This window comes from Corapipo altera, unplaced genomic scaffold, assembly GCF_003945725.1.
Source record: "Corapipo altera isolate COAL_440 unplaced genomic scaffold, ASM394572v1 268, whole genome shotgun sequence".
Lineage (NCBI taxonomy): Eukaryota > Metazoa > Chordata > Aves > Passeriformes > Pipridae > Corapipo > Corapipo altera.
In genome coordinates this window covers 6,024,517-6,040,568 of record NW_020884901.1, presented here as the reverse complement: position 1 = coordinate 6,040,568, position 16,052 = coordinate 6,024,517, and the positions used below count along the sequence as shown (strand labels likewise).

At 46.4% G+C, this 16,052-nt stretch overlaps 1 protein-coding gene across 1 annotated transcript in view; it reads right to left on the bottom strand.

Annotated features, from left to right (window-relative positions):
• Positions 1-16,052, bottom strand: part of URM1 (ubiquitin related modifier 1) — a 16,588-nt gene continuing 536 nt past the window's right edge. The window contains exons 2-5 of the mRNA XM_027650205.1: positions 13,959-14,029; positions 2,024-2,105; positions 960-1,008; positions 1-251 (exon numbers count right to left, since the gene is read on the bottom strand). Of these exons, the coding sequence (XP_027506006.1) occupies positions 183-251; positions 960-1,008; positions 2,024-2,105; positions 13,959-14,029 (271 nt within the window). The 3' untranslated portion in view covers positions 1-182. The remainder of the gene's footprint in view (positions 252-959; positions 1,009-2,023; positions 2,106-13,958; positions 14,030-16,052) is intronic.

The window sequence follows — 16,052 nt, the reverse complement described above, 5'->3', positions numbered from 1 at the left end:
TGTGGTGGACAGCAGGCCGCAGGCTGTAGGGCTTTATTTGGATGTGTAGTAACAAGAGAACATGGTGGAAAGATGCAGAGGTCAGGCACAGGCAGTTCAAGAGAGGTTTGGGTGGGTTAAGGTTTTTGTTTGGGGTTTTTGCCCAGGGACTTGGATTTACATCCTCTTGTCTTTTCAGGAGTTCACCCGCCGTGCAATGTCGAGATGAAAACCACATTATCCTGGTCCTGGAGTTTATAATCCAGCTCACCCTGCAGGCCAAGGAAAAAAAAAAATGGTTTAAATGTCATTTCCAAATACAAGCTGCAAAGAGAAAACAGCGCATAAAAAGACGGTGAGTGTTAGGGAGAGCAGAAGGGGACAGACTGATGTTTTCATCACAAGAGAAGTGAAGGTGAGGGATCAGCCACGGTGCTGATGCTCATCAGCCCACAGCACCTTCTGGACCAGGGTTTTGACAGAACAGGTGGTTGCCTGAGGCAAGAAAATAGCGAGGGGCTGTTTGTTGTCTGAGCACAACAGTGGGCTGAGAAGGGAAGACATTTACCAGGTGCCTGTTTGGGTAGAAATCTCCCCGTGGCCTTCACCTGCCAGGCACCCCCTGACTCCAGGGAAGGTGGTTCTGCCTGGGGCCTGGAGCTGCCAGTACCCACCACAGTCACCCTACACATGGGGGGACCCACCAGCAGTCAGAGGTGCAGAGCCCAGTGCCAGAGGCCAGGGAAAAAAAGGGTAATCTCTCTTCAGACCTTGGCTGGCTGATGAGACTCAGCAGGTTAGAGAGGCTCCAGGCTCCTGAACAGCCACAGCACAGGAGAGAGATCCCAGCCTGCCCCTTCCCCCTCAAATACAAGATATTTTACTTGGGGCAAGAATCAGAAACAGCTTCTCTGAGAGCAACCAAAGAACAGAGAGAGCAATATTTTCAACAAAGAAAGTCAAATTTAAGGAGTACAGACCATTAGTTCCCAGTCTGCGTCGTTGATGAGCACCAAAATTCCTGGCCTCCTGCAGAACAGAGAGAAATAATTAGGATACAGGTCTGCTAAAAAGCTCCACAAACAGTTAAGAACAAGGGATGTCACAGCACAGATCACAAGCTGACTGCTTATAAAGCCAAAAAGGAATCCTAGCATGGAGGTGGAACAGGTACAGTCTGTGCCCTTTCTACATCAAATAAAGGGGAGGCAGGAGCACTCCCAAAGCTCATTTGAATCAAAACACACCATTCCCGAGGATGCTCCAGGATGCTCCGTTTCCGTTCGATGCAGAAGAGCCAGGTAATTAAAACCCACGCACGACAGTCGAGCGCAGAGAGCTCGATGTGAAGGTAGGGAAAGCTATTCCAGTGCCCCTACCACAGGCACTAAACACCTGGGATCCACTCCAAGCCCCTGATTCCGAGCAAAGGGATTCCCCTTCTTTGATCTTCGGTGTCCTGCAATTGTCTCTCCTGTTACCAGGGGACCTGGCACACGCTCCAGCTCACAAAGATCCGTGACGAATGTTAAACACCCCCAGCGCCACCCCGCAGTCAGGGATGGCTTGCACAGCTCACTCTGCTCCATTTCTCTTGCCTTCTTTTTTTTCCTTTCCTCGCCCCCCTCATCCTCCACGAGGCTGGCCCCATTTTGACAATAAAAATACATTTCCCAGAAGAATTATTTGTTGGCATTTCTCGGAGTGGCTGCTTCAGTCCCAGTGATGTCAGCAGGGAACGGACAGACCTGCTAAAACTCCTGGAATTGAGGGTACAGGCACTATGCTGCTCCAGGTGACATCAGAGACAAGGTCTACGTGGCCCTGCTTCATGTTTAAGGTTTAAAGATTTAGAGTGAGAGCTGCAAAAGATGCTCTCTGTGGACAGTGTGAGGTGTGGGTGGGACAGCTCCCATTATCACTTTAGCAAATCCCATGTTTTCATGGTGATTGACTTACTTCTTGCAACCAACAGGGAAAAAATATCCTAAACCACGAGGATCAACAGAAAAATACAAGGAGGATTCATAACAGTTGTACTTACACAGATTCCCCTTGCATAAATAATTCCGGTCGTTCTTTCAACATATTCTGTTTGATCCACTTGAGCAGGTTTCTGATATCCCCTGGAAGGAGAAAGGACAGGGTTTACAAACTGCCTGATGGCTCCTGGTGATGCAGAGCAAAGTGATTGTTTATCCAGAAAGAGCAGATGAGGAACATGCAGGATGGGTGGGGATAGCTGCAAAGAAACCACCTAACAGGACAGTCCCCCAGCAGCCTCCCGCAGGCAGTCCTGTCCCAGGGGAGCCCAGGGCTCTGCCCCAAACCCTACAGTCTGGCACAAGAGGTTTCCCCAAGAAAACTCATCCCTCAAAGAATGGATTCAGCACCAATCCAGCAGCAGACCCATAATGTTCAGATGTCTTTAACACATCCCGTATCCTGTGTGTTCTGTTATCGCCCAACAAATTATGTCTAATTGTCTGTGTGCTTAGATTTAAAAAGTCCAAACAAGCAACCCTAAGAACCTGAAAAGAGCAAAGACAGACACCAGCAGCACCAAAACCAGCACGAACTCTTGGAGGCATGAGCTCTGGGGCCCAAACTTGTCCATGACTATGCACTAAACACACGTGCAGCCACTGGCCAGTCATATTTTGGACACTTGCAGCATCCCTCAGCATCACACCTGCTGCCATGGTGTGTTCCCCAAGCTGTGCCTGCTCCCTCCTTTTACACTTGGTGCTTAGAGCTTCTTTATTAAAGCTCAGCCTTTATCTTTCCATTTCAGTAGGTGACAGGAAGAATTTGTCTTCATGTAAAAGGAGGAGGAGACACTGCTGGCGGGTTTTTATAGTATCAATTTTACTTTGTGAGGGAAAAACAATTTCTTTAGTGATAGCATCAGTTAATTTCCTATTGGAGAGGTGAGAAGAGACAGAAGGGAGGGGGGAATAATCCGTTACAGGGTTTAGAGAAGCTGACAAATTGCAATGTGGAGTTCTCCTGCATTTGCCTCTATATTTCACCGTTCCACAAACCACTTCATCATTCCGAATCCACAATCAGTTATTCTCCTGGGGCTCCTTTAAACAGCCTTTTGAAAGCCCCAAAAGAGTTTTGTTTGTTTTTGAGATGCAAGGAAGCTTTTTGAAAGCACAAATCCACCAGTGAGGGCTGGAGCCCTGCTCCAAGACAAGCAGGGACGGCAGGATGGGTTTCCAGGTCTGTCTCACGTGCAGTAAGCTCACTACAGTCACAGGGAACCTTTCCACATGTGTTTCTCTGAGCTAAACTCACTCTGTGTACCATTCCCTGTGTGTTTGCTTCAAGACCAGCGAAAATAAATGCGTGTGTAGTGGCTTGACTCAGCCCAGGCCTTACTCCAGGATTTTATGGGATCATGGATGTTACCCAGAGCAGAGCTGGGGTTCTTCCAAGTAACATCACCCCCTTTGCTTCTGCCACACCAAGGATGAACAGCCCTGGTGTAGGCAAGTGCACATCAACTAGGCAATGGGGATATGTCCATCTGCAGCAGATGGGGGCCTCTTTTCCTGGGGAGAGGGGGATGGGGATGCTCTGAGATTCCCTGTGTTCCCCCCGCTTTCCCAGGGCATCGGTGCCTCCAGCCTGTCCCCAGCACCCCAGTTCCACCACAGGGCTGCCTGGAGCACAACAGGTATTGCTGCCTCCGAGCACTGGATCGCTCTGATCAGGGCAAAAAGAGCTGCTTTGTGCCTTAAAACTGCCTGGTGAGCCGGATCACCTGCCTGGGGCCAACCCACGACTCCCCTGTAATGGTATGTAGTTAAGAGCACAAAACAGACCATTTTCTGCCTCTTTTCTTAGCAATGTGCACCGGGGACAGTGAGAGCTGCTCAGAAGGTGTGTGTATATACATATATATATATACATAGATGCACGTATATTTTATATATGTATATATACACACACCCACCACAGTGGTCCATCAGCCACCAAAACAGGAGTTAACCATATTTGCCTTCCCCTGAAAAATGCTGCTGCAACGTCAAGCCCTCAGGATCCCACACCCAAAAGGCTCCCGCTCTCCATCACCAAGAAATGAGAGCAGGAGAGGAAGGAAGATGGAGAGGAGCCTTCAGGAGGAGGAGGGGGGTGTGAAGGGGACACCAGCCCCACCGCAGCATCGCCCGCGAGCTGTTTCATATTTATGCACTTGCAGCAGGGCACACAACAATGAGCTGTGCCATATACCATTCTCCTTGCATGGAATAAGCAGCCCTTTCCTCTGGGACCTTTCAGGAGAGATCATTTAAACAGAAACACGCTGCACCAGCTGGATAAAAGACAGCCACCTAGAAGCAGCCTGGACGGAGGGGCGAGAGGACTGATTTATTCGAGGCTGAGCTGGAAGACTCCCTCGCCCCATCTCCTTCCATAATAAATGTTATTTTCAGCCCCACCTGAGCCTACATTCATTTACTCCTACCCAGAGGTCACGTACACACATACTGAAGAATTTAGACAGCAGGAAAAAAAAAAAACCCTGATGCCCCTGTACATGCCTTCCCCCCTCCAAAAGGCACAAAAATTGAGACCCTTTCTCCACAGCCAACCTTAAGACATAATACTTTCATCTGCTTTATCAGCACTGAATTTTTTCACCCACCTTCATGTCTCTGCGTTCTGTACACCAATATTACTAGAGCAAATCAATTATAAAGGATGACAAATGACCACAGCCACACCAACACCATCTCCCACAAGTAAGATATTGAAAAGGAACAAGATTACTTGCATTGCAAGGGGTCTGGGGAGAAGCCATCTTGCAGCTCAGTGTCTCGAACAGCAGTGTTGATCAACAGCTCAGGCCTCTCTATGTTCTCATGATGGAAATAGTAAGAGGTAAATTACAGCACAACTGCTTATCTCTTACAGTTGACATACATAGGACATTTTCTTTCTGATACTGTGCTACAGGTCTAAAAAGTTCCCAGCTCCCTGGGCCAAGGATTTGCTGTGCAAACAGCAGGTCCTCTACAGATGAAATAGAAGGAAGGAAAAAAATCTCAGCCTAGTCAGGCATCACATTCACTGACAAGTTAAACCATCATCACAATGCATTGATTTCACACTTGTGTTGGTTTGAAGCTGGTCCCCATCACAGAACAGAGGTGTTTGCTATTGGCAGGAGCACAGTTGTACTACAGGTGCTGTCATTTGGCTGCAAAACCCACTGTGCATTTTGGCTCAGCAGGGAGGTTCAGGTGAGCGCTGAGACAGTACAGCATTTTGCTCCAGTATCACCAACTCAAGCCCAGCTCACCCCAGTAAGGACATATTTTTATCTGCTGCATGGTCTTAATGAAATCCTTTTGGTAGCCCACTTGATTTCACTCACAGCAAACAAATATCCACACCAAAAAACGTCCTCTAATTCTCATTAACTGTCCTCACCCTTGGCAGCATGACCAGAGGAGCAAGACTGAACTGGCCCAGGATGCTGAAATATTCTCAAACTGCAAAGGAACGACCGAAGCACATGGTAGGAAATCCCTGTCTTATTTGTATACACAGACAGCTTCTGTTGCCTGTGCTAACAGCACATCAACCTCCCCCCTCCAACTTCTCAGGAAAAAATAATCTAAAGTTAATTAAAAAAAAAAAAAAAGAAAAACTGACAAACGTTTGGGAAAACTGCTTAGTTCAAGTGCACAGATGGGAGCTCAAGCCCACAATATATGCAGAAAACAAATCACCCAGCGAAACACAGCGCTCAGGAAAACGAGGTGACACAAAGTCATTGCCTTGTCACAAAGGCAGACGGGATGCAGGAACTGCAGCGAGCACATACAGAACCCAACAGCCTCGGCTCCTTTTCAGCCCAGCTGCACCACAAACACTCCTGGATGTGGCAGACAGAACTGCACAGTCTGCTCTGCCCTCCTGAGAATCCTCCAAGGCCTGATCTTCTGCATTACCCCAACTGTTCTTTCATGAAGAATCTGCTTGAGCTTCCTATGCCACAGGAAAGCATCTAAGACTCCATTTTAGCACTGCCTGGAACAAGAGCCAGGGTTCATTTGCACCCTCAAAGCCAGGGCTGAAATCCATAGATCTTTCCTAGCTCAATAAAACCTCCTGGGCCTGACAGATTCATCAGTGATAACTCAGCAAGGAGGGCACTTGCAGAGGGAAACCAGGTGCCTTGAATAAGAAACACGAAGCTGGGTGTTGCGCTAGAAGGATCTCACACTGAACTGATAAATGTGCAGACACAAGGAAGGATTTTGTGCAACTGTGATACCAGTTGACACAGACAACACAGCTCTTGGCTCCTTGGGAGCTGCACAGGTCACTGGCAGATTCACACACACACACACACCAACCAGACACCTTAAAATCCACATTCAAACCCACACAGCGCACACAGTGCCTCGAAGGGCATCCAGAAGGAGTAATTACACCCATATTCTTGTCTTGGTTGAAGAACCAGGATTATTTCAGGGAAATAGGGGAACCCTATAAAGGCTGAACCATGGAAAATTCCCTTCTGGTCTGCAATAAATAAGATATATGCAGCACTGGTCACTAAGGGGTCAGTGCTGCCAGAGCACAGCGCTTTCCCGGCCGCCTTGTGGATCCCTCCCTGTGGGGTACCATTTCTTTGACCCAGAATAAGATCATTTATCATACTGACCATGGCTGAGCTCCAATTTGCTGAGGTCACTAACTCTGGACGAGCGCTGCTCCACCCACATTCTCAGCCACCGGCCTGTAACCATGACAAAGCCCCTTCCCTGCCGCTCCTCTGCCATTATTCCCCCTGCCTGCATGGAAATGTATGGAAAGACAATTTGTATGCCCCTTTCCCTGCTTAAGCAGCTTGTTTTTAAAACAGACAAACCAGCTCCCAGTACCTGCTGTCCCTCTAGGTGCACGACTTCTCTTTTGGATCCCAGGACCCTCCAGGAATCTGCTCCCTAAAAGAGCTCAAAACCTGATCTAATGGATCCTTCTGACTCCTGCAGTCTCCCATCTGATATGCAAATCATTCTCTGGAGCAGACCATGGTGTGCCATAAACTGCAGAAGAAGACCTGGAATAGCTGATGTGAATGGAGTCACAGGCAAATGGGTTTGGTACTACACAGAGTGAGCAGCCAGGCAAAATTCTGCAGCAAGAGGAAAATCCATTTTGTCTGACAAGTGCACAAGCCAATCCTGCCACACACTGGAATGGGCAGTGATTTAAGTACTAGGGAAGAAAATAAGGGGGTAACTACAGCCAGGCATAAGAAAATCCCAATGGTTGCTCTCATCTGTTCTTGTCTGCTTCAAACTAAGGTCTTGGTTTGTCTAATTTTTAATTGTTTTATGACATCTTTTTTTCTTGCTTCTCAGCTAAAAGAGCAACACTCTTCTTCATTTTCTTGTGTCCACAAAATGGGAAGGGATCACAGAGGTCTTTCACAGCCTTCCTGTTAGCAGTGAAGACTCAGATCCCAGCTATCACCCAGCAGTTCTCAGCCTAGAGGTTTTAATCACGACGCTCATGAGCTAGAGAGGAGCTGCTGGGGATCTCCTGCTCCCCACAGATTGCTGTAGGAGAACACAAGTTCAAGAGATCTCCAATTCCACCGCTAGCCAGCAGCAAGCCTCCAGATCCATCAGCTCCCATGACAAAAAAAAGCAGCTCCGAGCTGATTCTCAGGGTAAACCTAATCCCTACTCATTTCCAAAGTCAGAGCATCTAATCCCGTAACACCCAACGCTATTGTCACTTCAGGCTCCCCAGTAAATGCCAGTGCACCAAACTGTCTCTTTTAATTAGGATCACAGATCACTAGTGCTGGCCCAGGGTCTTGCCTCTCGTTCAAAATTGTCAAAGGAAGGAACAGAGAGAGCCTCAAAGACCATCGTCCCTGCAGCCAAGTACCAGCCTGGGGATCGCACACATTAAAAAACACATCTCCTTAACAGGTCTTGGGATTTTATTCCTCTGCCAGTGCAGAATTTTTCTCAACAAAAGACCATCCTGAGCCTTGCCTGCTCTGATTTTAAGAGGCTTGAGCAGTGTAGACTTGCTACCAAACCCCAAGGAGACTGTGCCATGGTCTAATAGTTTTTGCAGTCAGGAATCTTCTGCTAATGCACTAAACTCCCATTTCTTCATTCCTCCCAATCAATCTATGCTAGCTGATATTGCATCACCCTGGCTATAATCTGTCCTTCCCAATGATAAAGGAGATATCCCACCTCATCACTTTTCTATTCATTTATCCTGTTTAACCTTGAATGTTACTGGTTAATTTTTTTTTAAGCTCTCAAGAAGACAATTCAGAGAATGCACTACTAACCACTGGCACAAAGCTCAGCCAAAACCCAGCAAATATAAATTTCCCCTCTCTTCTATTTTTCTGGTTTCTGAGTTTTGTGTGTGTGCACAGGCACTGGGGGGTTAAAAAGGGAAACCTTTTTGCTATTACAAGATACTACACGGAGCTCATGTGAGACCCCAGACCACAGAGGAAGGTGGCTGCTCCTGCCAGCATGCAGAGGGATTCCCTGGCAGCCTGGCACTGCCCTGCACACAGCCAGCACGGCCGAGGGAATCCCCTGGGCTGGGCTATCCCTGGCACTGCCAGCTGGATCAGAAAATGCCTTGAAGTCAACTCCTTGCCCCCCTCCCAGCCTGGCTGGTGGTTGGTGTCCCCTGTGGCTGCTGGATGAGTCAGTCTCTCAGCTCGGCTCAGGAACTGCCATGATTTTATTCCTCTAAATACGGAAATCGCCTCTCGCTCTTGGGCTCAGATCTGCTTTGCTATTATTAGACTTTCATACAGGGCCAAGCACCATTAAACCGATTCCTGTCCACCCAAACCAGCCACCCCCACAGATACTCCAAGCCCCTCGGTCTCACTTGAAAGGGGAAAAGAAAGGGCCAGTGAGATGATCAGGGTGGAGGAGAGGGGGGTTAAGATTTACAAGTGAATGGAGGTAAGAATGGAGCAGTTTGTGGGATAAAGGGGTTGCGGAGGGAGCTTTACAGATGTGCAGAGGGACGGCGGCTCATTGTTTAATTAAGCAGAAAGTGGCTCTTTTGAAAAGCAATTTTGCACAGGAGCTCTGAGCTCAGCAAACAACTCCTGCGAGTGAGGGCAGGAGGAGAAAGGAACAGCTGGCCCGGAGCCGTGTGAACCGCATGCTAAGCGGTTTAAAGGGCCCGGATCCTCCTCCCCAGCCCTGCTCCGCTGCCACCCTCTGAACAGCGCTGTCAGCACAGCAAATCCCACCGAGAGAAAAGAGGGAGCGCAGGGGGGGTGGCACGGAGGGGTTATCCTGCTAGGTGTCCACACTGCAATACAGCGGCTGGGAAGGAGGGTGTAACAGCCAGGCTTTGTTATCCCAGGGATTTGGTCACACACAAGAGCTGGTTTCTCAGTGCTTGGGAAGCTCCTTCCACAATGAGTTGGGATGAGCTGATCCAGTAATGTGGCTCCACGGCCTCCCGGGAGGGTGCTGGGGTTGCTCCTGTGAGGATGAGCGTTTGTTTCCCTGTTCCCTGTGAAGGGATTCGTGGTCTCCCTGGGACAGGGACCCAGAGCTCTGCCTGCAGCCAGGACGGCTGCACACGTGGCTGGGACTGCTCCATCCCGAAGTGGCAGCCCTGTGGCAACACACCAGGCTCTGTGCTGCAAACACGCTGCTGGATCCTGCAGGAGCAGCCAGAACCCAGGATCCAGCCTGAGCTCCCACCCTATGTCCCCTTCCCTTGCCACCAGATCTATAATTTCCTGGCTAAGAGAGATGCAAGAGTAGGATGTACAAGCAGGGGACTAACCCAAATCCTTTGAGAGCTGTGAGTGCCACACACTGTGGTTAAAAAGATTTGACTGCATGAAGTTTTCCATAGAGCTATGGGGTTTTTTTCTCATCATTCTTCTAATAAGCCTCTGCATCACCCAATATATTTTTATTCTTTCTTTGGAGCAAGTTTTAAAATGTTAGGAATAATAAACAGAGCAATAAAAGCATTCCAGAATATTAATGACTTAACTACAATGTACTGTGTAGCAATAGCACTGGGCACTTACAACCAACACCAACTGCTACTCTTGATTTTACATGTTGTTTTGGCACAGCACCCCAGTCAACTCTGAACACGTGCCATGCTGTATTTTTTAAGCCACTCTGCCTGTATCACAGGCCTGATCTCTCGAGATCCCCAGGCTCTTTCCCGAGAAGATGAATGCTCCCAAGTCCCCAGCAGTCCTCCATGCTGTGCAGAACAAGGCCCCTGGAAAGCAAAGCTCTTGAGGAGCAGACCATGCTCTTCTCTACAGGGATTCAACTTAAACAGCACTTGGCAGATTATTTTCATTTTCCCTCTAAAAAAAAAAAAAATCTGATTAGCAGTGGGCTTTTTTCCCTGGGGTTTTGGTAAAGAGAAACCACAAACAATTACCAAAACACACTGATTAATAATTTATCTTTCCAGACTTGTAAGTGCCAAAACACAGTGTGAATTCATGATTAGCCCTGAAGACCTGAGCAAGCACTGCTGAAACCGGTCACTGCTGCTCCAAAAACACAAGTCTCACCACTGATGCCATAGGAGAAGCTGGAATTCAAAGGGTTGCAAGCAGCCTGCAGCACAACTGCCAGAGACTCTACACACAGCCCCAGCCTCTGGATGCAACATCCAGTAGACAGCACAGCCAGAGGGGTTTTGTAAACACTCTACATCAGCATGATGCTGCTGAGCTAAACCTGCAATGACTACAAGGGTTAAACAATGCCAGTGACTTCCTACCCTCCCAACAGCATCCATGCAACCATGGCCAAGACAAATCCACCACTGTGAGTCCCAGTGAGATGGAGGAAGGAGCTCCGGCATCCCTTGCAGAGCAGTCATACAATGATCTATTTGATTACTGAAGCACTTGGTTAAATTACTGTGGCTTGTTTCAGGAGGAGGCTGCCAAATACATTTTCAGTTTTTAATCTAGGGTTTCTCTCTTTTATGCTCCATTGTCTCTAATAGCCTCTTAGATGCTTGAAAATAAAGTTGATTTCCCTGCCAATTTAATCCTCTCTCTATGTGACAAATATCGTTATTCCCCCAGCTGCTTTCTCCCACACACTGTTTTCATGCAGAAGAAGCCAACAGGGCACAATGCCTTTAGATCCTCTAACAGCATTATCAGTGAGATCATCAGAATAGCCAGCAATTTGGAGCAAGATTCTTGTCTCACTTGAGGTCTTCTTTCTGCAACAGCTCCACAAGATTACACAGGACTACACAAAGTGTGGCTTAGTTAGATCTGCTGGCCTATGCACATACATCACACCTTTTCAAGTTCCTAGTTGGCAGCAACTTCAACATGCAGGCTGAGGCAGCTCTGCTTTGGAAATAAAGAACTGCTGTTCGACTGATATTAGGCTACAAAAAGCCCCTTGGACAATAAAAATAGGTCCCGCCACACGGCTGTACCCCTTGTGGCTTGCTCTTGTCCCATTTGCAGCTTCCTTCCTTCTGCCTTTCCTAATCCCTCCAGGAGTCCACCTCCAGGCATCACAAAAGGACAGAGAATCAAATCTTGAAAGAAGTTAACTGGATCTGGAACCCACCTACTTTCCACCTACTGCCCGTTACCAGGAAAAGAGAAATGATCACAAATGATCAACCAACATTATCACTCAGAGAACATTGACTGCCCCTGACAACTGTGGAGCACAGTTTGTTTTATCATGTAAATATATGTAGGTATTTCTTCATATAATTTTCTACCTCCCCCCACCTCTGGGATATATATAAAAATGCCTAAACAATTAAAATATTGCTGGGCCCAATGTCCCAGAGAGAAGCAGCTGCTCTGCAAAAAGGAGGACAAAGACAAAAATAACCTAGAGAGAAAGGAAGAGTAGGTAAGAGAGGCCAAAATGGCCAAAAATAAGCTTGGCAGATAATGAAATCACTTAAAATGGGGTTAGAAGTGCAGGTGTTCAAGCAGTGTTCATGCTACAGGTCTTTCCCTGGAGTACTCAAGTGATGGACATTCAGGGTAAGCAACAGGATGTGCTGAGCAGAACTGAGCTGTTTTATTTCTCCAATCATTGTAATTCTGGCTGCAGCAAGGAACATGCTATATATATATTTATATATATATCTCTTTATTTACCCAGAGATAGGTGAATTAAATTTTCTTAGTGTGAAGCAGGGAAATACATGGCATTAGAAACAACATAAAATAGCACAGACTTACCAAATTTCCTATTCATATGTTTTTTTATATGATTCTATTGATTTCTCACCACTATAACATAATGGTCTTCTGGAAATATTATGAGGGGTGTCTCCATAATGTCAGATATTAACCCCACATGTTCCTGCCTCATCCCTGTGCTGGAAAACACGGCAGCAGGAAAAGCTGGGAGCAATAATGCGTTAGATGAATCTGGAATGAATCACTGGAGACCATGAGTTTGAACCCTGAGACTGACACAGACCTTCAGGGAGAGATTCATCCTTTAGGATAAACTCAGATCCTAGTGAAGTCCACAGAAGTCTTTGCAGCAGCTTCAAGTGGGAACGGATCAGGCCACAAACAGCTGCACTGCTGACAATCATGGGGCTAGAAGAATCATTTTTTGGTATTAATACCCTCCCTTCCCCTGGCAGAAATAAACATCTCCTGTAATAATCCCTTTTACCTGAGTATCTGATCATGGTTTGAACACCACCAAGGCAGTGGGTGTTACTGGGTATTTTAAACTTACAGAGCACTGAAGAAAATTACGCTCTATCCCCCAAGTTTATAAACCAACTAAATGAGTGTTTTAGCATTTCTTTACTACCTTCCATTTAAGGATCTTATGTGCTTTAACAGTGCTGGAATTTAATGCTGAACTCTCTTGTGATACATGAAAGTATCACTACAACCTCACTAGCGACAGAGGAAAGTTAAGCAACATGACTAAACTCACAAAGCAAATCAGCATCAGGTCATGTTTCTGGAGCCTCAGTCCCCATCCTTACCCACAAGATAACACAATATTCCAGTGCTCCTAATTATATTTGAATTACACGTACTTATGTCCAAGCATCAAAAGCACTTCTACCAATCTCTAATTACTTCCAGGCGCAGCAAGAAGATTTCAGGCCTGGAGGTTCACAGCACACAGATTATGGTATTAGCCATTCATGAGATATTAGTTAACATTCCCTGATGCTCTGTATTATTTCAGTTTATAATCCCACTCAAATATCACAGAGCAGTGCTATCTAGGTGGAAGAATTCAGAAGATACCTGTGGTAAAATTACATTGCCACTGAAGTATGCACACACAAGTGAGTTAGTGCAGCACTGCTCAGTATTGATATTCCAAAGGACAAACCAGAGATTATGACTGTTTATCCCTGGAACACTGGTTTGTATTGCAGGGAAGGCCACAGGCAGGATGTCCAGCATCACATCTGAGCATTAAATTTGCTGTTTTCAACTGCGGAGTTAATATAAAATTATTATCTATACTTGAAAGTCAAATAAGTAGATAAAATAAATTTAGGTTACACTGCTACGCTCCCCCCACATATCTATACACTACATACACACACACACATATATATGTGCCTTTTGGAAATCTCAGAACAGGCAGGGAAAAACAATGAGAGAAGAGGTTATTGGTAGTTTCAAGTACCAAGCAAGACAGACACAGACTTGATGGAAATATCCACAAGCTGTTGTCTATCCAGGAGGAGGGAGGCAAGACTTAAGGAAGGACTCAATTCCCAAGTGCTTAGAGGACAAGAAAGGATGCTCAGACTTCGAGGACCAACCCTTGTTTTCCAAGCCACCCAATCCACAGCATGTCTGAAAGAGCTTTTAAAACACTTTGATCCTCATTGCCAGCAGAAGTGCTGTACAAACCAGCTTTGTTTCATCTGTTGTCATTCTTTCAAGTTATCCAGCAGGTTCTGATACTCACAAGGCTCTGGTTGACAGGGCAAAGTCACCTGATGCTTTTTGACACCATCGAACAAGAGTTCTGCACCACCTCTGAAATAAAAACAATGAACCACTGAGATTTTGTGCCAGAAGGGAGACAGTACAAAAGAGGCGATTTACATAGATGGCACAGCAGAGAAAACAAATGACACAGACTATATTTAGCACAGGATTCCCTTTGTCTTTTTTTTTTTTTTCCCCCCTGTCACAAACCACAAGTTCTTGGGGGGGAGCTGCCAGATCCCATCTCCAGCACATACAGGAGGCTCTGCTGTGGGCCAGGACCCCACAGTGCCAGGCATCATCCCAAAGGAACGGGAACATGGTTCCCATCTCCGAGTGCTCACAAACCTAAACAACATTCCAGCCACCACGTCACGTCCAATGTTGCCCATCCCTGACCTCTTTTAGCCAGAAGTCTCAAAAACTGAGCATCCCCCTGGGATAAATATTCCCCCAGTTTCCACTTGTGAACACGGGGAGAGATGAAATGACTCACATGAGGTTACAGAGCAAGTCAGGGCCAGCAATCCCCGAGTCCTGGCAACCCTCTCTTGATCTACAAAGTGTTCCCGAGAGAGACCTGACTGGGGGAAGTGAGTGGAGAGGATGACAAGTTAAAATATAAATAAATAAATACACAATCCTCCTGCACTGAACAACTTGATGAACATCCCTCCTCTGACACTCAGAACACCCTGGGGGACCAGGGAACAAGTGGTGGCCCCCGCAGGCACAGGAGATCAGGTGTGAGCAGGACATGCAGAGGCTGCTAAGCACAGGAGCTGGTCCTCACACTGGGATTTAAATTGGGTCCAGTCACCTAATCTTGGGCTCTTCAAAGGAACAATTAATTTTTGTAACTTCAACTCAGAAGCCTCAGCAAACTCCTCGCCTTTCTGGAAAAAGAACAACTGTGAAAATCTTGAGCTTTACCAACATCCATCCAGTTTTCATGATGTTGTGAGGCCAGAGGCCAAACTCAGATTACAAAACTTCATCGTGTGAGTAGGGACACAGGTAATAAACACAAAAGCTACTTTTAGATATGGGACATAACAGCAGAGTGTGACCTTTTGACTCTAAACTGAATTCTAGACTGGGCAAGGTTTTAACAACTAGAAAACTCTTAAAAAACTCAACTCATTACTCAAGTGAGACTGAAAAATGACCAACTCATTTTCAAAGGGCACATAACTGGCATAATATCCTTCCAGCTTAAATGTAGATTACTTCAGAAAAATTTCCCTGTGAAGTTACTTTACTGGTGCCCCTCCTCCCTTGGAAACCAACACAATAAAGAGAAATATTTAAAACCAACCAATCCCCACCTAAAGAACCAACAAAGATACATCCAGACGTTACTAAGCTCCTTTAAATTCAATATCTAAAAATGCCCCAGTAGGTTTTCTTGGCTCTGCAGTGGCAGAGCACAACAGAACCCTTGTTGTGCCCTCGGCAGCACTACTTATACGCAGCAAACCCTCCTAAAGGGCACTCTGTTGGTGTTCTTCCCCCAGCTCACAACAAATAGTTATCTCCAAATTGAAGCAGCGATTTATTAACACGAGCCCGAGATTCATGGGAGGGAACAAGTCACAACAATTATATGAAAAACATTTTTTCATGTAATGAAAACAAGGTCACGCTTTGTTGCAGCGGGAAATGTAGATTGCAGGATAAGGTCCTTCTGTAAAGCGGGAGCCGTGGGGGACTCAGCTGTGGTTCCTACATAGAGAGCTCATTTATGCATTTCCAAGGGAAGCAAAAATGCATTTCACTCTTCTGGGAAAATTAGGAGAGTTTGCTGCAGCTGGAAGCGGGAAAGACTGAGGAAAGGATTCTTAAGGAGAAGGGTGTTTAAAGGGTTATGGCATTTCTGTGTTCGTGAAAGGGTGGGAAAAAGCGAATAAATAGCAGCCTTTTAGCTTCTGCTAAAAGGAGGCTTTAACGAAATAACACCAGTATTTCCACAAATATGCACAGCTTCCACTGCAAACGCTTTAGGTTCCCAGGGCCAGAGTGTGAGCAAGGCTGATATTACAGTAGAAAAGGCCTGGAAACCGAAATGCTG